This window comes from Xiphophorus couchianus, chromosome 5, assembly GCF_001444195.1.
Source record: "Xiphophorus couchianus chromosome 5, X_couchianus-1.0, whole genome shotgun sequence".
Classification (NCBI taxonomy): domain Eukaryota; kingdom Metazoa; phylum Chordata; class Actinopteri; order Cyprinodontiformes; family Poeciliidae; genus Xiphophorus; species Xiphophorus couchianus.
Genome location: NC_040232.1, coordinates 39,492,680 through 39,516,712, shown reverse-complemented (window position 1 = coordinate 39,516,712; position 24,033 = coordinate 39,492,680). Strand labels below are relative to the sequence as shown.

The window sequence follows — 24,033 nt, the reverse complement described above, 5'->3', positions numbered from 1 at the left end:
GGCAAGTTTAGTTGTATGAGCTCATTTTCTTCCATTTGACTTGTTTATTAATACAAATATTTTAGTAAATGGTGAAGGTTGGTGTTTTAATACTTTGTGCCTTAAAAATTCATGAATCTGCCACTTTAAAATAGACAGTTTAAAACATTGCCTTCATTGTTTATGCAGTGTTCTAAAAGCACCAGAGCAGCACAGTTCCACAAATCAGCATTTAGCAGAAGGTCATTAAAAACTTCTAAAACAGCTGATTCAAAACAATGAAATTGTTTCAAACTGAACTGAAACTTTGCATAGATGCTATGTTCAAAGTAGACTGAAAAATAAACTGTACCCAATAGCTCTATTAATAGAAGAGCACATGGAGACACCTTTGCCCTCATAAATAACTTTGCTGAGCTCAGCTTAAAAAAAACCCCAAAACAAAAACGCACACACACCCGCACACGTCCACGCCCTCACGCACACACACACCAAAAGATCTGTTCAAACAACACTCTGGAGGCTGCATAGAGAAATCAAGCAAAGTAGGACTAGGTCATCAAGCCCCTTTTTTAACATTATTTATATCTTACTTTTCTAAAAGAGATCAAAGAGAAAGTTGTCCCTCCTCTCAGTCACCTTAGTATCTGCATTACTCTGTAATCTGATTTGTATTTATTTTTAGAAATTAGCTGCAAAATGTATAAACTTTCATCTCACTGCATTCAACTCATTACTTCGATTTATAAAGTTTTAAGTTTTATGAGAAACTAAATCATAGTGTTGTGATGACAGCCTGACATCCACAAGCACTTAACAGTAGCTTATAATCAAAATTAATATAACATTACTGACTGAGCATATATTTTTTATGCATTTTAATACAGCCAATATCAAAACTATTTTTACAGTAAATGCAGTCTAATTCTGACAGCATATCAAGCATGTTTTGTGCTTTAAAGCACAACTATCAAAACTGTTGAACATATAGGACAGGCCTCAAAACACAATGCCTGGGAAAAAAAATCTATGAGCAACCTTGTATATTTATTTTGTTCATTACTTTTTAAAATCACATTTGAAGAAAAAGAAAACCCAAGTAAAGACCAAAATAAGCTTCCAGATGAAAATTTCATTTATTAAAAAGAGAAGAAAGCGATTCTTTTCCACACCACCTGGCTCTGTGTGGAAAAGGAATAACCCCTGATAACCTGCATGCTGGGCACAACAGCTGTCAGAGTGTTTGCAATGACTGTCTTCAACATCACTGTGGAGAAACATTAGCCCATTCTTCTTTGCAGAATTGTCTTAACTCTCCAACTGTCGCGCTCAGACTGTCAATTTCCAAAACCACACAAAAAAACCTCGTGAAAGCACACACAGGGTCAGCACGATCCTGCTGCAACGTGCACAAAAAAAACTTGTGGGGTCTTAATGACCCCGTCTCTCAAGAGCATGGGAGGGCTAAACTACATTGAAGTGTTTCAATCATTCTTTTTGTTTATTTCTGCCATTCCAAGGTGGGCTTGCTTGTATGCTTTGCATCTTTGTCCTGTTTAAGATCAGGAAGTGATAGCATGACATTCTCATTCAGGAGAGCAGGAGTCACAATTTTATCAAGTGTTTCAGGTTCAGTCAAACAAGACCATCACACAGCCAAAACTATGAATGTGACTTCCTATATCAGTCATTGTTTCACTAATGAATCTTGATAGGCCACCTACTGGCAAGCTTCCTTTCTTGTTCCTTGATTTTTTACCCATTTGTAGATAATGGCTCTCACAGGAATGGCTTTGCAATCATTCATTTTTAGTCTGTTTTAGTGCTGCAAACATTTTTTTCTGCCTTAAAGTGCCTAAAACATATCCGAAAAACTGGCAAGTTGAAGCCATATTTTTTCAAAAGTAGTTTTTTTCATTACTCCGATCACACACACTCTGATCACAGTGCAGACCATTTTTTTTGGATGTTTCTACTGGTATTTTGATGATCCATCTTTGGTTAGAAGAGGTTTGAAATTGTAAGGCCTCACTAAAATGGGACTAATTGTCATCTCTTCTGCTTTATAAATTCTGACTGAAGCCAGGACACTGGCTAGGCTACTCCAAAATGCTATTACTACTTCCAGCCAAAAGTAGCAATAGCTAATGGTAGTTTTCACTGACATCTCAGAAGAGAGATATTAGTGAAAACAGTAAAAAAGAGAAGAACCCCCAGCTCCAAATCGGACTGTGGGTATGAATAATTTTGGATTTAGGTATACAGTATGTACTGTATATGTATACAATAAATGACAACTTGACATGAAAGTCATTCTGTTTTCTGAAATTGCATTTTTCTGTATGGCCTCAAAAATATTCAGCTTTACCAGACAAACAAAAACAGTTAATCTGATTGCAGACTGACTCTCTGGCTGGCGCAGAAGTTGACATAGCAACCAGTACACCCTGGCAGACTTCTTAAGAAATGTCGGTGTTGCTGGAAAGCATAACGTGTGACTGCGGCTAAAAATACTTGTCCTCCATCACAGAAAACCACCAGAACCATGTTTCTTGAATTCTTTTAAAGGGATCCAGCCAGGTGAGTGTCAGCATGTGCTCATACAAGAAGCAAACTTTAAAACTTTAAAAGAACTGAAAACAATTAGAAATAAAAGGTCAAATCCCAGTTACAGAAATACATGCATTTGCAAACATAGCATGCCTGTTGACTTTGTTGTATTACATACTGAAAAGTCAGTCTGTTTTCATTTAGTTTTTAGGACAAAAATGAAAAAGGTACATTTTACTAAAATGGTAGATTTTCAGATATAATTAAAAGAATTTAAAAGATCGGAGTACTGAAGCAAGACTTAAGCTAACAGTTAAGTTGACACATGATTCTAAAAAGACATCGACCAATGGGATGGTAGGATTTCAGAGCTCTACCTCAGTGTATACGTGCGCGTGTGTGTTTTGTGTTTTGATATGTCAAAACACACACACTACTCTGACCCTGATTAAATATTCTCCTCACAGCACCTTTCTACAAAATTTGCACACAGACACACACACACATGCTGACTGCAGAAGAGTTAACGAGCTGTGCTTTTCTGCTGAGTTTGACATGTAAGAGAGAAGAGAATTAGACCAGCTGCTCTCGGTGTGTGTGCACGCGCGTGTGTGTGTGTTTACTTACCAGCAGTGACGGTATCCTTCTCTTTGGCATTGAGTTCGTCCACCTCAGCTCTCCTGCGCAGCTCAAACCTGCGAGCATGTCCTTCTCGGGGCTTCCACAGCTCCTGGAGCAGCAGCGGCTTCTCGTTGTCCCCAAGCGCTCGCAGGCACTCAGTCCTCCATGCCCCGCCCCCCTCAAGACGTCCGATCACATCACACAGCACATAGACGCGAGCTGCATCCTTGTTGAGCGAGTACCGCTCCAGCGCTTCCTTCACGAGTTCCTGAGCACTAGAGCAGGGCGTGGCTAGGACACTCTTGTAGTTGGCACCGGCACAGATCTCATCTCCAAAGATCTTCAGCACCCCTGGGGCCGAGCTCTGAGTGGAGAGTTCGGCAGGGTCATCCGCTGGCCGCTCTGGGGGTTCAGTAGTGGAGCGCCGATCCCCTCGGGTGTTTGTCCCTGTCTCTGCTGGGACACGGTCTCTGTAGCTCAGAGTGCGGTACAGGACCTAAAGAAGCATGTATTCAGTGAAGTACACATCATGAACTTGAAAGAACAAAATCACAAAACAAATATTGCAGTAATAAGAAAACTTTTGGTATCATGAAACATTCAATAGGAAAAATCAACAGATGCCTATATTTTTTCACACTAATGAATAATTGTGAGTTTATTGCTAATTTTCAGCAAAAATTTTCAAAAACATCGGGTTGTACATCAAATCCTGGAGGGACTGCTTTAATAATTTCCATCTGTCATAGACATTTTAGTACATAACTATGACTCTGTCAGACCCCTGATTTCTGTGTTTTAGTGGATTTTGTATTTTGTTGTTTTTTTTAACCCCTGCTGTCTGTGTTTAGAGGAGAGCTGAGGTAAGCCAGGTTAGCCTTTCCAGGTCAGAACATCTACAGCAAGGGCAGCGAACAAAATACCACAGAAACTACTTTGTAGACTTCCTGCTTGTCAATATCATTGAATGTTGTAAGATTTTGCATTTTGTTGTGGATTCTATTTTGTTAAATTCTACAATTCCATCTACGTTTTACGTATGGTGAAAATGATAGGATCCTACTTTTTTATATTTTTTTCCTCAAAACAACAGAATTTTTTTTATTTGCAGCATTGAGAAATTAGGTTTTCTTGATGGAATTCAGTCGCACTCTAGTTTTGGGTTTGCCAATATTATCAGTTAGAGAATGTCGTTATCACAGCATGACTTAACCTGATGACAAATCTTTTTATGGCAATGATAAACAATATTTACCCATTCATAGCATAGATGGACTCAAAATGCTTTGCAAGTAGTTTTCCTAACACAACTTTAACAGATGGTGTGAGACACTTTTATCTGAATTACTTTAGACACAATTAATTACCATTAAGTGACATCATGCAACCCCTCTCAAGTAACTATAAAGTTATTAGATGGATAACTCTTTTTGCTGAATATTGTCTAATTAAAATAAATTGAATCCTGACATTTATATCAAAGCGTTAGAGAGCTTTGTAGTCTTTGACCAATGGAAAGCTAATTAAACCTAAACAATCCTTCTGTATGAAAGTAGAAGTAACTGTACCTTATTTATTTATTTTATCAGTTATTTAGCTTTCTAGCAAGAAATCAGATTATATGGGAGAAGCGATGTTTACATACCTGTGTAAAGGTTCTGCTCTGGCGCTTCAGGCGGCTCTTGGATGGCAGGGACATGCTGGCCCCAGAGGAAGAACCGTAGAACATGATGATGTTGTTGGCCTCACAAACTCCAAATCTGACAGACAAAAGAGGAGCTGATGGATGCAGGGGGTTATCACAGCTATCTTCACTAGATGTGAAGATATTTATTGTATAGTAAGCCCTGTACTGTGCAAAATGAATTCATCCTGATGGTAATGTGATAAACAACAAAAAAGTATTTGTAAGATGAGAAATGTACCTTGACGTTAAGAATTATCACGTCTTTTGTAGCAGGAAGAAGGTCAGACGATTTGCATTTCATTTCACTATCACCTTTCACTCTGAAAAAAAAATTCAAGTATATGGCATAGTTACATCAAAGTATCCCAGCAGTAATTCCAAACATTAAGGTGTTCTTCAGGTACCTTCAGAGTCACATAAGTACCAATTGAATTTCTGCTATTTTAAATAGCTATTTTAAAAGCTGGAGTATTCTGACACTTATGCACTGGGGATAGATGATTTTATCAAGGTTAAGTTTATAACTCAAAGATTAGCAAAATTGAGTAAATATTAATAACGAAACTATGGGAATTTTGGGGTTTGACACAAAAACTATAAAAACATCAACATGGAATGGAATTTTATGTTCAACTCCTCTCCAGATCATAGAGATGTCACTGTGGCTGCAAAACGTGATGGCCAGAGGTTATACAGTGGGGTCAAAGAGCAACAGACAGAGAGCAGGGCCGATTCTGACTCATCATTAGTATTTACGTGGCCTTCTTGACCAGTGGTTCCCAACCCTGACAGCAGAAGCATGATTTGGGTTACTCCTTGCTGCCACACACCTAATTTAAATGAATGGGTGATTAGCAGGCTTTTGCAGCACTTGATATCATATGGAGAAAGTCATACAATCATTGGAATCAGGTGTTCATTTAAAACTTGATGAACAGCGGATTTTTAATCACCCTGCATTAAAATGCCACTACTTTCTTTTGGTTTTCATACAAGTACTATTATCATAGCATTATGACGGTAGAAAACCATTGTCAATTTTAAAATGATCCATGTGGTCTATGTTACTATTATATTGTGTTTCTGAAGACCTCTGTTCTAGTTTGACAGAAAGGCCTTTATTAGACCATTGCAGTGTTGAGGGGGTTAGAGAAATGGCTGATAAAGAAACAAAGATATTGTAAACAAGTCCATATTAGCTTACTTTACTCATTAATTTTAACTCAACATAATGTTTAGAACATAAATTAACTTCAGTTTTGGCATATATTTAAATCACACAATATTCAAAACATGTACATCATAAAAAACATTTTGTCTGTTAAAGGGGGCTGCTCTATTTTTTTAAAATCTAGTCCAAGTCAGGACTTAAATTAAATTGAGATGCAGTGCTGATGCTTAGAAAGTCTCTTAATTGTGTCTAAAATAAAAACAATTCTGAAAAGAATTGCAAGAAAAAATTAATCCAGAGCCATGTTAAAGAATCACTATGTGTAATTAATAATAGCATAATGGCTGTTCTTGTCATTAAGGGTGATACAACAATTATTAGGTTTAGGGGCAATAGTGTCTTCTACAATTACATGTTTTAGATGTCCTCCTGATTTAGCACACCTGACATCTAATCACTGATATATAACAAAATCCTTGTAGAACTTTATAACATGCTGAGGAGGTAATTCAGCTGTGTTGGAGAACGGACAAAAATATATAGGACATCTTTTTTGCAGCTCTTTATTTATCAAGTTGCCACACGATCTATTTGCACCAAAATGTTTCACCTCCTGCAAAAACTTGAACTGCATGAAATTCTTTTTTTTTTTTTCCCCCAGTATTAGTAGGTCAGCCTAAATAGATGATGCATCAGACTTAAGAAGTGCTGGGATAACGTGACTATTTTAAATGCCGCCTAATCCACAATAATCTGGCCACTTGGCTGCGGTTAAATCAATCCCAGGAAACCCCTCCTTCGTCTACACACAATAAGAAAAACTAGTGAGTAGGCTCTATGTTTTACAATGACATATTTGAGACCCACTTGGTAACAATGTCTCACAGGCTATTGACCTGCTGCCTGCCCTTGTATTCAACACCAGAAGGTCAGGATTTAACCGTGCACACACCCACCACTATCAGGGAGAGACAAAACTGTGGAGCTCGACTTGTGTCTGCCCCGATATTCAGTGTTAGTCCGTCTGTTTACCACTTCGGAGTCGCTGGTCGTCAGTAGCAACCGCCTTAGCAACAAAAGGCAGGAGAAAATCCTCGGAAATTAATCCACTGAAGAGTCGGCAGGCGCGGCCTCTGACCGTCAGCAGGTGTGCTTAATGACTGTACTCCGGCTCATTTTATGCAATTATTATGTAATTAGTATAAATACCACCCCACAAATAGAAACGCATATGAATGATTTATCTTTTTAAATTAATTAGGTTAGCTGGTGGAAAAGTTGAGTGCTTCAGCAGCGCACTCCCCTGGGAGCTCTGTGTGTCTGTTGCCTCAAAGTACTCACGTTGTCTGCAGTGCGTGGCTCCATGGTGCTGCCGGGGAATCCTTGGCTTCTCTCGCAATCCCTCTCTCCCCCCCACAAAGACAGAAAATCCCCAGAAAAAATGGATGGGGGATATACAGACGCTGCTGCCCCGTTCCCACCGTCGCCTCTCCGTCTCGAGTTCCCTTCCACATTCCCGAGACGGCCCCGCTAAGTTGGACAACAGACAGACGCGGTGGGTCCCCGTTCCCTTCCGTACATCTCCGCCGCGCCGAGTGCCCAGCAATGCCCACAGCCCTATGGTAACCGCATTCCTACATCCACAACGCCTCGCGGCCGAAACGAGACGGAAAGAACCGAGCTCTGCTCGTCACCAAAATACACCTGCTTCGGTTTAAAGCGACGAAAAGGGCTCCCTCTGGCGGACACTTCATTACTATCTCCGTCTTCAGTGCAACAAGCAGGTTGAAAACCCCTCAACAGGGTAGAAATTAATGAAAATTATTATCGAGTAGGTTTACTGGAGAGACTGTTTAGTATTCGGAAAGAACAGATAATGTTAAAAGTAATCTAAGTCATAGCCTACCAATTTACAGTGATCTTAAACTTTGCCTAAGTGTTAAATCTTCAATTTCTGTCTAGAGCCATCTTCGGTGAAAGAGAGAGTAAGTGCTTTACTCGAGCTAATCATTAATTATCTGAGACACAAATAAAATCAAATTCTTTGTTTATGATCGACAGATTTCGGTGGCATTGCTGTTGCTCTATATTTGGCTAATGGCCCTTTGATGCACATGTCTCAAATTGTATTTATTTATGGATATTAAAGACTTCCTTTACTTTGAAGTTAATTTTGATACAATTTCAGACTACAGAAGTTTTAGTCTGAAATGACTAGAACTCCAGGTTTTAATCCCAAACAGACACCTCTTGGACTCTAAACACAATCCATCGTTGTGTGATTTCATGTCAATATAAATTCAGCTGACCTGTGAAGGCATCTGAGATATGTTGGTGAATATTACTGACCAAACAGGTTTGTGGAGATCAAAGCACACACAAGACGATTCAGGAGTAAAGTTGTGGAAAAGTTCAAAGCTGTTTTGAATTGTAAGACAGTATCCTATCTTGGAATATGTTGCAGACAACTGAAAATGGAAAGGATATGGCACATCTATAAACCTGCCAAGCCATGACTGTCCAAAAACCGACTGTCCAAAATCCAGGACAGAAAACCATGGTTGACATTGAAGATCAACACTAAAGCATTGAAAATGTATGTTTACGGATGCTCTCCAACCAATCTACCTGAGCTATTTGACAAAGAAGAACAGGCAAATCTTTTCAGTATGTAAATGTGCAAAGCTGGTAAAAGGCATAGCCTGTCTCCAAAGTCCTGCGGCTGTAAATACAGTACAAGTTTAAAAAATACACACAAAGAAAGAGACAAACAAAGGTTTCACATCAAAGTGCAGCAAAGGAGAAAAAATGTTTTAAAGCATGTAAAGGAAGAGTTCAACAATGGAGTGCATGAAAAAGCATTTTTATTATAACAGAGATAGAAAAGATAAAAGCATTGTTAGCATCAAATCGGCTTATCACAGCACAGAAAAGCACCAGATACAATAACCAAACTGAAAACTATAGAACCATGAATGTGGGAAAATACTTTAGCTTTCCTGGAACAGGAAGAGATCAGCAGCAGGACTAAAAACACTAAGCAGCTTCATAATCACAAAGAGTCTATAAATAATACTAATAGATATGCCATTTGTAAAGATTTCGGAATTTATACAAAGTCATATGTCCACTACATCTCTAAAAGAGACAAATACTGTAAGTAGGATAAAAACACAAAAATAAAATAATTAAACCGCTTATGGAAGTAGTATTAATACTGGATATGATAAAGTACAATACAACACTCAGTTGTTCGATGTATCTTGAATAAACAGAATACAAATACAAGCTGTTTGGTATTCATGAATATGGCTCAAATTAGCATCAGTTAAGTATCTTTGCTTCATTTAGACATATTCAGATCTACAATAAACATTAATGTCCCACTCATCTGTGGTGATACATTTGTAATCATGAAAATTTGTTGTTAATTTTAGATCGGTTCATCTTTCTGAAATATCTACAGCTCAAAAAAGGAAAAAACTATTGTTTGAGATTTACAGTTAGAAGTTGCTCAATCTTCTTTCAAATAATTCAATTCACATTATTTTCTTGTAAATTGCATTTTTTTTTATCAAAAAGGGAGGTAACTGTTTGAACACAGAGATCCGCTTTAATTAAACTTGTAGGGTAAGATTTATTTAGTATTTGGCTTGGCTTCATGCATTACTTAATGTTGTCAGAATGATTTACTTTGCTATAAACAGGTTATGCATCATACGGTACACAATTTGAGATTCTTTATGACCGTCTGTAAAAGCAATGGTAATATCCATACTTTGAAATTAAAAAATAATGTGACTAATGGATGTCAGCAGGGTTGATCACAGTGTATCCTTGTACAAACTAAAACATTTTCAAGAACCATATTTTGATTCACAGAGTCTTCCACATATATTGGCATCCCTGGTAAAGATACATTAATGAGATTAAAAAATAAGTAAGCAGTAGCATAACCTCACACTGAAAAATCATGTGGAAATTTTTTACCTATTCACTGAGTGTGGTTCTAATAACCCAATACACACTTTTCTACTTTCTGTCTCAGTAGAATAGAAAAACGTAATGCCATGGAAAACGAATGCTCAGGCAACATGTTGCAATGCATTTGACACTGGAGTGCGCACAATGAGATTACCAGGCTACCACAGATACATGTGGACGTGTCGCTTCACATGAGCACCACAGCTCCCAAACACGATGCATCCTGTATCTGAGGGGTGAGCCGATCACATTGTTCTGGCCAATCATGATTACCGGTATTTAAAAAAGCCTGACTTGCCAAATCCAACTTTGTCCAATACCAATTTCTTATTGGGAGAAAAAATCTGTCTGAAAAGCCATTAAATATAGCAAGAAAGTACCTATGCTGGCAACAAGGAGTGACTATTGTTAACAGCACACATGCAGATCTGAACTGTTGATCAGACCTTTCAGTCCTTCCTCTCTTACAGCAGAGCAAAAGGTGACAGTAGATTATTTCCACTTTTGCCAAGGTAGATAAGATTAATGGATATGACCAGTTTTTCATTTAGGTTTTAGTCGATCATTTCCCAAAATTAAGGAAATTGAAGACAATTTATCAGTGCACCCTATTTGAAACACAATGTAATTGACATCTTCATATACTTTCTGATTAATTTGGCCAATAATTATTTGACAACTCATAGATTATTGAAAATTAAATTTTGTCTCATTTAGCTGATCTATACATTTGAGAAATAGCAACATATGACATCACGATGCAGCAGAACCAACTGTATTCCCCACCATTAATCAATCCTAATGCACATGCACTACTTACAACAGCAGTGCATCAAATGCAACACCCAAACTTCAAATACGTGACAGCCAGGACTTGATGTTTCATAAAAAGCTCCTTCATTTTTTCACATTAAGACTTTCATACCATGCATTTCTAATACACCACCATAGGGAACAATGTGACTGCAGTTTAAGGTAAACCTAGATCTTCATCCAGGATTGTAATCCAGGATATTAACGTTATTCTTTTTTATTACTGCCCAGACTGTAGATTTGAGCAAGAATCACATAACTTAGCAGAATGACATGTTACCCTGCTTTTGCATCATCTTCCGAAGAGAAATTTGTATCACATTTATACCACAGAGAAAAGGAAGTCATGGACGTCTACTTCAAATTTTAACACTCTTTGCTTAATAAAGTAAGTATACATTCTAACCTTACTTATTCCTCGCTGAATGTTTTTGATCACATTCAAATTTAGATTTTTCTGAATATAATGATGTGAGATTATGCTACTAAGACGAAACATTAATTTATTTTAAGGCTTTTTACACATTTTTTCCAGAGGTAACATTGTGTTGAAACTTGATTTTAGCTGTTTGATACCAAGCTTCCTGGCTCCTTTATATCATACCTCAGTTATTGTCTGAACAGTAACCATCATGTAAAACTTGTAGAAAACATTTGGGAGTAAGCAAGTGGAGCTGCGGTGACAACCAGACAGAATACAAACAATTGACGCAGGTTGGTGGTCCTTTAAATTGGCTGTAAAATCCTGAGTGACAAGCAACTGTTGAAACATGATCCACATCAGTTGCTTTTTTTAATACCTTTAAATGTTAGATTTCTTTACGTCCTCCTGCCACATTCATCAAAGTGTATAAGCTTGTTTGGCAAGCAGAGTTAAAGACTCTTAGCAAATATAGTTACTTATGTGTCCAAGCTATTTATATGTAAACACTGACAACCATGGGTTTTGGATTAATGGGTGTAAGATAGTAAAAGATACAAACAACTGCACCTGGTAAGTAATACACACACGCACACGCACACACTCCTGAGATGCCTTAATATTGGGGCAGATTGTTCAAGAGTACTATAGCTTCAGTTTCCTTTCAGATAAGATGTATTGTTTAATCATGGTAGCATGTGCTAGCAGTTACGGCAGTAATTCAGCCTTCTGGCAGTGCTGATTCATTGTGGTTTCAGACAAAGTATGTCACTAGTTTTCACGTATTTTCAACACTACAATCACATCACAGGAAAATATAATCTCTGTATAAATGATACTGATGACATTCGTCTCTGCAAAATTTAACCAACAACACAAAACTATCAGTATTCAGTAAATATACTACATAATCAGGTACCAAGTAATTGTGGATGTATACAGGTCTGTAAGGCTGCAACCACAAATGTATGCTTTATATACATTAATAAATTTGTCTATTCATGCTTATTTTGATAATTACAGTAAGTCACTAAAAAAAGATTGGAAGTAAGAACTACTCATGTTTATCAGGTGTAAATTATGATTACAATAATTGCTAAATCTACGATGATAGTCAAGGTAGCTAATTGTAAACATTGTCTTCCTCTTGACATTAAGACAATGTCGTGAATTCAGCCTCTGAACACTGAATCTGGACGCGCACCACAGAGAGAAAAACCTCCAGTACTAGTAACTAACCCCTGATCACTGGAATAAAATCAAATTACTGGAAAATACAGTGAGAAATAACCTTAAAATGAACCAAAGTCTGGATTCCAGCTGTGTCCAAGTTTACAAAGCTGCCTCAGATTAATCACAACACAGTATCTCTGCTATTGCTTTTTTTTCATGAAAGACCTCATTTGTTGTATAAACTAATGCAGGTTAGTGGTATCTGACATCTTTTATCATTATTCCAGGCTGTGACATTGTTGTAAGGTTTACCCAACTTTTAATTAACATTGTCTCAACATTGTATCCTTGGGAGACAGCAGGGATAAATCTCAAATGAAGGAATCCTTCAGAAGAGCATAAGGCATTCCAAGCAGCTGGAAACCAAATCCAGTGACCAATTTGTGTTTTTACCCAAGGCTTCACCTCTGATTTTGTAGCAGGGTCGTCAGCAAAATTGGGCTGAGTTGTGTCATCTCCAACATCATTTGAACTTTACTGGAATGTTTTAATCCTACTTTTAAGGTTATTATGATCCTACTGCCCTGTTATCTTTTAGCAATGAGTCTTTCTCTGCTGTTTTCTTAACCAATCAACAGCATGAAAGAATATAAGTATTCCCCATTGGGTTAATTGCTGAGAATACAGCGTATTGTCAGGTGTGATATTCTGCACTCTATATTTCTTGGTGGCGACATTGGTGCTCAAAAGTATAAAACATTTTCTATTGGTGACTGTGAGCAGGTCAGATTGAGGTTCTGAAGCATATAGATTTTCCAGCTAGATTTTCCAGTAATATGTGTAGTTTCGAGGTGTATGCACTTCTCTCTAGCTGGGAACTTTATTCCATAAAGAGTCTAGCAAATGCAGATTTTAATGTGCAAAGCACATTTGTTTGTATTTTCTAGCTGCCTGATAGGACTGCTTTTGTTGCAGCAGTAGAAAATCGTCCTGTCAGATGAAACAAGATGGCACCAGAGTGGGAGGCTTGCTGTCTGCCGCTGCCTGTGATTTGCTCCTTTGTGCTGCTTGTGCACCCACAAACAGTCAAAGCAAGACTGCCTACAATTGAAGGTGATTTCTTGATAATATATGAGCTTTGACTTTGTGAGTTTATCAGAAAGGCCCAAATGTACTGGTAGTTTTGCAATCAAGTTCACCCTTATTTGAAGCAAGCCTTGAACTTGGACACAGCTCTCCAGAGCAGCTTAATCACAGGAGTCCATTCCTGTGAAGTTATCACTGATGTCATCTGGAGGTCTGGACCTGCCTTGGAGTCTGGGCGTAGAGGTACTTCCAGATGGCGTAGTAATGTATGGCTGCTCCCACAGCTACAAAAAGATGCCAGATGGCATGGGCAAATGGGACGATGCCATCACTTTTGAAGAAGACTATACCAAGACAGTAGCAGGCTCCACCGACCAGCAGCTCACACAACCCGGACTGCTCCGGCTAGCGGGAAGCATGAGGGATTAAGGTGTTGATACTGGAAATACAGCACAACGCGATGCATACATTACATGAGTGAACTCACCATTGAGAAAATAACTAGAGCAGGAAAAACTCCCATCACTGTATAGCAGATCAACTCCATGAGTTTATACCTGAAAGAGAAAACAAATATAAAAACAGATTTTTATTCTTACTTATTGAATGATTATGTGAAGTTTGAAACAAAAAAGCAGTAGTTTTGTAATGGTTTAAGCAATTGGTTATCAAAAATTGTCAGGACTTCCTATGGGTTAGGATTAATCAATTAATCAATACACTGGTATAGATTATAAATCATCCAGAACATGGTAATCTAAAGTGCGCACATAGAAGCCAACTAGTCTTCTTCTTAAAGATGTTCAATTAAATTTAATCTTTCTAACATTTACTCTTCAGCTCTGACTTGCTTGTCATCTTAAGTGTTTTTTTGGGGGTTTTTTTGTAATTCACACCTCTAGCCTGCCTGTTTTGGACATGTGACCAAAACAGGCAGGCCCAGTAGCTCACATGTTCCAACTGTCCCATAAGTGACTTAAATTTGCAATGTCTACGTTTATATAATGAAAGAACTGATGCAGCATTAATTATTATTACTAGCTGTGGTAATATTGTCCACATTTAAAGCATGACCGGTCAGTTGTGTGGACAGAAAGCCAGTCTGAATTAAGTAAAGGTGTCAGTGTGGGAACAGACCTCTCATGATAGAAGAAGACATAGGTGGTTCCAAAAGATGCCATGACCCAAACCAGCCAGCGCATGTGACATGCCCACGGACCCAGCTCCCGAAGGTTTAGCCTATAGGAGAGAAGCACCAACAGCTGCAAACTGGGTTCCTATGTTATCATATTTACATTCTCTCACACATAAACAGCAAGCCAGTATGTTTACCATGGAGCATAAGAGGCTGCGATGAAGAAGTAGATCACCATCCTGTCACACATGTGGAAACACTGCTCCATAGAACTGAAAAACAGAATGTTTTGTATTTATATTTTTTATGCAATCTCAGGCATAATATCACTTTAATATGTGTCTTGTAAAAGTATTCAACATTGTCTTATAGATAGATAGATAGATAGATAGATAGATAGATAGATAGATAGATAGATAGATAGATAGATAGATAGATAGATAGATAGATAGATAGATAGAAACTTTATAAAAGAATATTTGTTTGTTTAAAAAACATTGACACCTCAGTCCTATAGTTCTTCAGTTATTACCACATCCTCATCAGGATGTGTAGTGACAGACCAACACAAAGTAATGCATATATAATTGTGAAGTCCATTGAAAATCATGCATAGTTTTTAAATTTTTTTAAAGAAAAAGCTTTTTTTTTTTAAACAAAAAGCTACTGTATAAAGGTTGGTGTGATATTTCGCCAGTGCTGTGTAAATGTGTCTTGGTACCGAAGGTGGCTTTTCTTCCAGGCCACAGTGTGGAACAGAGTGGAGATGATGAAGAGTGAACTGAGCCCCGCCCCATACACCCAGGCTGACAGCCGCTCCCATTGGTCCTCTGACTCGTAGTGCAACAGTGAGCTGCCCAGCAGGCTGGGGATTATCCACATCTAAACCAATTTAGAACATAAATAACACATTAGATTACAGAGGGTAATACATAAACTATCAGGATGAAAGCACAATTGTACATGCAATAATGGCACAACTTTTAAACAACTACTACTGGCAACTGGCACAACTACTAATTACAGTATGAGTGTCCTGCTTTATCTTTAAGATTTTACAGATCAGTTTATATGTTGTGTGTGTGTGTGTGTGGGTGTGTGTGTGTGTGTGTGTGGGCGTGTGTGCATACTGACCGCATGCGTGGCACAGTTGGCAGCATGCTCATAGTCTGTGGGCTGATATCGCTTGTTAGGAGGAACACGGTTGTTCATAAACCTGTAAATGATCACATATCAACAAATTTAAATACATTTTATTAGAATAAAACATTGTATTTCTTGTTTAAGCTAAAATCTAAGACATTTGCTTCTATAAAAATAAAAAAGTAAAAAATAAAAACAAGCAAGCAAGAATCTTTGGATTTATGGATATCATGAATGACAAGATTCATGATGTCCAAAAACTAATAGAACACACAGTAAACAAGTCAAAATAAAAGTAATAATAGAAATTAAATGCAATTAAAGAAACATCAAATAAAATGAAAGGCTACCCAAAGACAGGCACAAATAGATGAGACTTACAATCAGATTTATTAACTTAGCAAAATTATTTATTTTTGCTAAATACCAAAATGATGAGAGAAGATCTTAAAATCAAGTTTACATTAGTATCTGGAAGAATGGCCTTTATTACTTGGGCTAGATGCTTTGGGTATCCATCTACAAGTTAATGATTGATTTAGACCATGAAAATATCTGGCTTCCACTGCAGAAGCTCTGATTTTAGATGAGAAACTGTCAGTAATTATGAACATAAACTAATTTATGTTTAATATGTGTGAACTGAAGGTTGACCTGCTTCTCATGAACGCTGAACCTGTAAAATGCTGCATGTATCTCATAGCTGTCCATAAGTCCCCACCTCCACTCTTTCCTATTGCTTAGCAACGCTACATCATGCTTCAACTTGTTGTCATGGCTGCAGTTGCATGGCAACAGTGGGTATCCACGGTCTCGTCTGGACCAGACGTTTGACCCTATGATTCCTTTTATAAATAGTTCACACGGAGAAGCTTCCGCATGTCCACACGTCCACTGCAGACACACACATTAACACTGATTGGTGTCTCTGAGCACAACTGCAAAGAAGAAAAGGAGGTAACCCTCAGTGATGTCACTGTTGTCATGGTAACTGCAGAGCAGGGATTGTCTCTTTCTTTAACAACAGAGAACTCCTCGTTTATTTCTTCTCCCTCGCCAGTTTTTGTCGTGTCTTGACTTTCTTCCTGTGATTAAATAACATGCATAACCTAATGCACATAAATCAAAATCACACATATACACAAGCACACACACACACACACACGCCCATGCTCTTATGTTGCATCTTCCAGAAGCAGATTTCGTAAGAGACCTAGATTTGTCATTTTCTCACACAAACACCCACCTATAAGAGCGGTGGGAACCAAAACACAAGCTGCTGTCAAAAGAAGAACATCCTCGGCTTTAGAGCGTTTGTCTCATATGGGCACTGGAAAAACTTCAGTCAAAGAAAGAGTCTAGAGTTAGAGGTCTCACATCAGTTTTCTTTAAAAAGAACACAAAACATTATCCGTATTTAGTATTTTTTGGGGAAGGAGCATCTCTTCTGCCAATCTCCCATGTTTGTGATATCTATTTTAAGACATTTTGGACACAGCAGCTAGTTTGAGCTTTCTGTCCTGAGGCTCGCTTTGTTTTCCTTTAACCGAATTATCATTTAAAATTTTCCTGTGTAATTTGGAGACCCTGAAACAAACAAACAATGTGATGAAAACAGGTGAACCTTTGGAGAAGTCCAGGGTGCATCAACAATGTTTATAGAGCCAAAAGGGAAAATCATTCACTTTCACCCTCTCCCTTTGTAAAGGAAAGCATTTTTTAGCAGCTTGCTCAAATAAAGAAAAAACACCCAATATCAGCATTTAAAATAGAATCAGAAAGAAAATTTGCATCATCCCTTCATCTGGTAACCATGTAGGCGAGCCCACTTGACAGGACCAGTATCAGCTTACTTGTTCTTCAGCAAGACCATTTTTAAATGATTCAAACAATGACTGTACCAATGAAAATCTACTAAAATAAATAGTTACAATGTTTAAGTCGAAATTACAAAATGTTTTCCTACTCTATACGTGCACTCTATAAATTAGAATATTAAAAATAAAAATGTTTTGTTCATTCAAAAATGTTAGCTAAATTAATCAGAACTCCCTTTTGCATGACTAATTGCATCTATGCAAGGTGGTATGGAGACCCTGCTGAGGTATTTAGAAATTCTAGGACCTTCTGCTCTCGTGTGCCACCACACTTTTTCCTTCCACTCAACTTTCATTTACTATGCTTGCACTCTGTGAACAGCCAGCTTCTTTAGCGTTGGTCTTGATAGTGTCAAACCGTGGTATTTTTACTTAGCGTCATGATGTGTCAAAAAGGACATCTTCAAAACATCTCTTCACTTCTGCCATATTTCTTCTGAATAATTCATACATTGCACAACATATTCAATAAATTTGAATATTTGTTCCGGTGAGCCTTGTTTGTCTAATTAAAGGTAAATTTTGAAAAATAACAACCTTTAAGCAGGTATTAAACACACTTTTCATAAAATCTGCACTTCCTTTTTCCATCCATCCATTTTCTAACATCCTTGTCCCTATCGGGGTTGGGAGGGGTGCTGGTGCCTATCTCTAGCGAATGTTTCGGGCGAGAGGCGGGCTCACTGGACAGGTCGACAGTCTGTCGCAGGGCAACACAGAGACAGACAGGACAGACAACCATCCACACACACACTCACACCTAGAGAGAATTTAGAGAGACCAATTAACAGTCCAAATACAGTCATGTTTTTGGACTGTGGGAGGAAGCCGGAGAACCCGGCGAGAACCCAGCATGCACAGGAAGAATATGCAAACTCCATGCAGAAAGACCCAGGCTGGGAATCGCACCCAGGACCTTTTTGCTGCAAGGCAACAGTGCTACCAACTGTGCCACTGTGCAGCCCCACTTCCTTCTTATAAATGATTTTTTAAATTGGTTTGGTGTAATATTTCAATATTAAATGTACATTTTTTTCATTAGCTATATGCAGAAAATCATCATTATTAACAGAAATAAGGTATTGAAAACATCTTTGTGTAATTAATCCATTCAATGTGTTTTACTTAATGAATTGAGTACCATTATACCAGTTTACCATCTTGCTGCTTCTCTCCTAGATGGTAAATGATCTGCACTTGTATAGTTCTATATCAAGTCTGAGGATTCCAAAGCCCTTTAGGTTACTATCAGTCATTCACCCGTTTACCGTACCCGTATACACTGATGGTTGTAAGCTACACTGTAGCCACAGCTGCTCTGGAGCAGACCAACAGAGGTGAGGCTGCCATTCAGTTGGCAACAGGTCATCTGACCACCACCAGCAAGAAGAGAGGGTGAAGTCTCTTGTCCAAGGACACAACAGCAAAGTGACCCAGATAGAGGAAACAGGGTTTCAAACCTGGCAACCCACCAGATGAACCCCCACCACCCGAGCCACTGCCACCCCAAAATATGCTAAATATAAAGTTCCATGTCTGCTTTAAATTTACACTATGTACATGTTTGGACTGTTGTACAATAGTGAGATGCAAAGTGGAAGTGCTTTCCTCCCACACAATGGAGACTTAAACTGCTCGGAGACAGACAACTGCAGGATAGAAATGGAAAAATTTACCTATGGTATTACAAATATGTAAAAGAGGTGAATCATCCCATCTTTTTTGTTTCCTCTCTATTGGGCTCTCTTTTGTCGAGCTGCTGTTTTTAGAGTGACACTCATTCAGAGATATTAATAATAACTGACCCAGCCCAGAAACTCACCGTCCTGTCCCAAATAAAGAGATTTCTCTATCCAGAGGGCACCTCTCTCTTTACTGTCAGTCTGTATTGTGTGTTCCTGTTCTCAGCCCAGTAGGCCTGGCTGGGTTATAGTAACTTTATTACATTTGCTGACAATTAGCAGACTACAGGCTATGGGCCAGGCATAAAGACTCAGTGAGTGGATAGAGAGGAACAGCAGGAAAAAGCTGATCAAAAACATCCGGATTCAAATGTTTATTAGACTGAGAAATATTCATTAGATGTAAAATGCATAAAAATATTTGACCAAATACATTACTACCTTTGTTGACTGTCTCTTACAAAACGAAAATTAGTAAAAGATTCACAAAGATGAATTTTAAGAATCTAAAATTATCTTTTGCAGTATCTTTATTAATGTTTAATTTACATCATTCTGTTTTGTAGTGTCTGTTTCTCAGGTTTTGTCTCAGGCTCCTGCCTGCTGAGGCTGATGGTCAATTAGTCTATCTGGTTCTGGTGGAAGTTTTGTTCTGCTAAAGGGGAGTTGTTTCTTTCCACTTTCAACATATGCTTGCTCAGGATGCAGAAACTCATCAGAGATAAAAACATAGTTATCTTGTTAATTGATTGTATTGTAATTTATTGAGATGCATCTGTGTCTGGGTTTTTAAAGAGAAAAAAAGAGATTGATCGGTAAAGCTTTGTGAATGGATATTTACAGATTGAAAATATGAATCAGTTATTAGAAAATGTTACCAGCAGTGCTGACAACACTGAAGCTAATGTTTGCCTTAATTTTGTGTCAAACAATAAATAAAATACAGAACATTGTGAAACAGTGCTGTGTAGTACAACAACTGCCTTCTTACAGATTTCTTCTGTTTTAGCTGCTTTTTTCTGATCTTCATTTTTTTTATTAAATACAAAATGCAAATTTTGAATAATTTTGTTTTTATAAAACTATCCTGACCCCATGTGAAAAACTAAATTATCCTTATACCTAATAAATGGTTAATCCACCCCTGGTGTCAACAGCCTGTTAAGGTCATGCCTGTCAGAGGTGGACTTTCTGGTTTGTTTTGGATTATTATCCTGGAGTATGATCTTAGTATTTGAGTTTAAAGGGTTACCTCCCAGGTCTCTGCCTTGTTTGAAAATTAACCAGACAGACTCACCTTCAGCTGATTAGTATAATCAGCCAATGAGGCAGCACAAGCTAGATGACCTCGTTAACTTCGTCCACCTTTGAGGATGTACTTAATTTTCATACAAATTGAGATAACATATTTATTTCTATGGGATTAAAGGAACTATTACAAACTGATCACATTCCTATTTAGGATTTTCAGGGCAATGCAGCCCCAGACGAAAACTCTTCTACCACTATACTTGATGTTCTTTTCCTAAAGTGTTTTATTACTTCACACCAGAGGTAACATACACACACATTCCAAAACATTATACATTTGTCTCCTTAGTCCACACTATATTTTCCCAGTCTTAGGGGTTTTAAAGGTATTATTTGACAATGTGTTTTTCTTTTTTCTTTTATTTAGGGGTGGGGGAAGGCTCTACCCTGGATGCTAGTTTTACCAAGTCTCCTTATTGTTGAATCATAAACAGCCGTGACAGAAGCATGTGAGGCCTGCAGAGCTTTAGATGTTGTTCTGGATTCTTTCATAATTGATGGTGTTTGGTGCAGCTTTGGAGTAGTTTAGTGGGCTGGCAAGGCCTAAGAAAGTTCACCTCTTTTTCATGTTTTCTCCAAGTCCAAACGCCTTAGAAATGGCTTTATAATTCATTCCAGATTAATAGATGTCAGACACGTTGTTTCTTATCTGTTCTTTGCTTTCTTCAGATAGCGGCATGATGTATTGCCTTTTGTGATGTTTTAGCCTACTTCTGATTTAAGTTTTTAATGCCTGTCCTTTTACCTGGCTGGTTTGGATAGCTTTTATCCCATCCATCCAACCATTTTCAAACACGTTTATCCCTACTGGGGTTGTGAGGGGTACTGGGGCCTATCTCCAGCGGTCAATGACCCTGGACAGGTCATCAATCCATCACAGGGCAGCTTTTACCCTTTCTTATATTAGCAAATAACTTCAAATCTGTGTTTTGTATTTACTCTGGGTATTTTTTATTAAAATTAGTCTGATTATCTGAAACATGCAGGTCTGGCAACAAACCAAAACCTTAATTAATCTAAAAGAGGAAAATACTTTCTCACAGAACTACATGGTGAGTGAAGTCTGTAAATACATCTGGTTTCAGAGAGAATGGTTCTGAGATCAAATATTGAGTTGTTCGCTCATCCTAGTATCCTCATCATCATCACCAACAGCAAACAATTAGCTGTACACATGCAATACTCAAGCATTTGTTTAAATAAAATTGAATTCATACTGCCAGTAGGTTATAATGATACGCAAAGCTTCCTACCTACCTTACAAGATTCATTTACAGTGAAAATAAGCAACAGTTGACGGCAGACAGTAGGATTAAACGCCTGTATCCCCGCTGAGTGTCGGTCGATAGAAAAACTGCTGCTGATGTGATGCAATCTCTTCAGCTGAGATTGCAAAAGCGAGATTTAACGCAGCGCAACGCAACCAGCCGCCGCGTTTCACTGGCACCGTCCTCCCGTCATCTCAGACGGACGCATCCCGACCCGCAGCTGCCTGTAACAGGGTCTGCTCCGGAAGTGTGGGCGGCGGGAAGCGGCTGGACGAGACCCGCTCTGTCCGGGGTATTTCTGCTGCTGCTGCAGAGCCTCTAATGTGTCTGCAAATCACCGCTTCACATCGTCATCACGACTCAATGAGGAAGTCTGTTTTTTTAAAAATATATATCTCAAGGCTGCCACATCATTTTCAGAGGCTCTGATTCATAGCTGAGGAAATTCTGAATGCAGTTCCTGGTCGCGCCACTAGATGGATGTGCAGGCACATAGAGCGGGATTAGATTTTTGTCAAATTCAAAATTATGTTTATACGATTTTCATGAATTTTTACAATGTATAATTTATGTAAAACTTACGTGTTTGTTAAATGAACAGTTTTATCAGTTTTGATTGGTATCTCTACATACAGTAGTGCGAAATAGTGAAGAGAAAGAGTTTCCAAAATTTAAGTGTGGCATTTACTTTTTTGGTAATACCCCTAAATGAAATCCAGTGCAACAAGCTGCCTTCTGATTCAGAAGTCATCAAATCAGTAAATATAGAGTTGTGTGTAATTTAAGTTTAATGTAAAATATAACTGATTTATGCATGGAGTCTGCAAATTCTCCTCATCAAATCCTCTGTTCTAAACAGGTTCTCCAACTTCCTTCAACTTAGATGCAACTTGCCCAACATGGAACCCACCTCTTACCCAATGACTGCTGGAGAGGGACACCACACTCTCCAGGACCCAGCATAGACAAGCTGGACAATGGATGGAATTAGGTCTATGCATAATTGAGAGGTTTGTTGGAGAACATTAGTGACCACACAGTCACTAATGTCAACAGACGGGTGAGGAATAAAACTGTGGAAACGTTTAAGTTAATCGCCAAAGCAGTCAAGATGCTCATGATAACTTTGGAGGACCTGCAGAGATTCACATCACAGGTCACCTGTGTTAACAGGACAACTGTGAGTCAAGCATTCACCTTTATGGCAAAGTGGTCATTAGATTATTATGAAAATAAAACTTAAAGAAGTCTTGACTGTAAATCAGCACAAGGCATGATGGCTGATAAGCCTTTGGAAGAAGCTGCTCAGGTCTGATCAGATCAAAATTAAGCTTTGCAACCTATAGGTAAAACATGTATGGAGAAATATTGATACTGTTCATCAAACAATCAAGTTTAATTGTAAAGCAAATTTGAGCAATAAGGCCATTCAAAGTGATTTACATCATTAAAATACAAAAATATTAACCTAATAAAATTGCATTGACTCTAAATCACTTCTCTTTATGTCCAAACATATTAACTTCAGTTTTGTTTCTGTTCAGCAGATGAAAGTTGTGGCACATCCCCACATTTATCTGTTCTAAGCATCTGTCCAGTGCTTGGATGGGTTCAGAGTCAACTGGTGACATTGTAATGTTGAGATGTGTATCATCTGTGTAGTTTTGATAGCTAATCATATTTTCAGTCCAGAGTCCTGAGTCAGTTGAAACATATAGATATTGAATAACCCCAAGAACTGATCCTTGGGATACCCCGCATGTGACTTCTGTCCACTTCGATGAGAAATCATCTATTGAAACAAAGAAATCCCTATTCTATATGTAAAATTCATACCAGTTGAGTACTGGACCAGAGTGCACTGGTCCAGTACTGAAATGAGCTCTCCAGTGATTTCAGTAATATGTCATGGTCAACAGTGTCAAATGCTGTGCTGAGTGAGGTCCAATAGAACCAGCACTGTGGTTCTTCCACAGTCTGTTTATTTGGACGTCATTGAACACTTTGACTAGGACAGTCTCAGTTGTTGAAATTTAGTATTTTTTTCTGTAGTTATGTCTGGTCATAGCACTGATATTGGATTTAGTGTGGATGTGAAGACTAACCCTCTAATTTGTTTTAATTTTCTCTGC

At 38.1% G+C, this 24,033-nt stretch overlaps 2 protein-coding genes across 8 annotated transcripts in view; both read right to left on the bottom strand.

Annotated features, from left to right (window-relative positions):
• The window catches only part of radil (Ras association and DIL domains), a 33,891-nt gene extending 26,165 nt beyond the window's left edge, over nt 1–7,726 (bottom strand). For 2 of the 7 annotated variants that reach the window (XM_028017071.1, XM_028017070.1), the window contains exons 1-4: nt 7,350–7,726; nt 5,076–5,157; nt 4,796–4,910; nt 3,157–3,646 (exon numbers count right to left, since the gene is read on the bottom strand). In XM_028017071.1, the coding sequence (XP_027872872.1) occupies nt 3,157–3,646; nt 4,796–4,879 (574 nt within the window). In that variant the 5' untranslated portion in view covers nt 4,880–4,910; nt 5,076–5,157; nt 7,350–7,726. The remainder of the gene's footprint in view (nt 1–3,156; nt 3,647–4,795; nt 4,911–5,075; nt 5,158–7,349) is intronic. The other 5 variants (XM_028017072.1, XM_028017075.1, XM_028017069.1 and 2 more) reach the window with 3 other exon arrangements.
• Nucleotides 7,727–8,855: 1,129 nt separating this feature from the next.
• LOC114145373 (monocyte to macrophage differentiation factor 2-like) lies at nt 8,856–22,336 on the bottom strand. Its single transcript, XM_028018898.1, has 7 exons — nt 21,891–22,336; nt 15,755–15,836; nt 15,342–15,502; nt 14,818–14,892; nt 14,623–14,724; nt 13,973–14,042; nt 8,856–13,890 (listed from the first exon to the last, which is right to left on the bottom strand). The coding sequence occupies exons 1-7, from the start codon at nt 21,902–21,904 to the stop codon at nt 13,687–13,689; spliced, it is 708 nt and encodes a 235-aa protein (XP_027874699.1). The 5' UTR covers nt 21,905–22,336; the 3' UTR covers nt 8,856–13,686.
• Between the last annotated feature and the right edge of the window lie 1,697 nt (nt 22,337–24,033).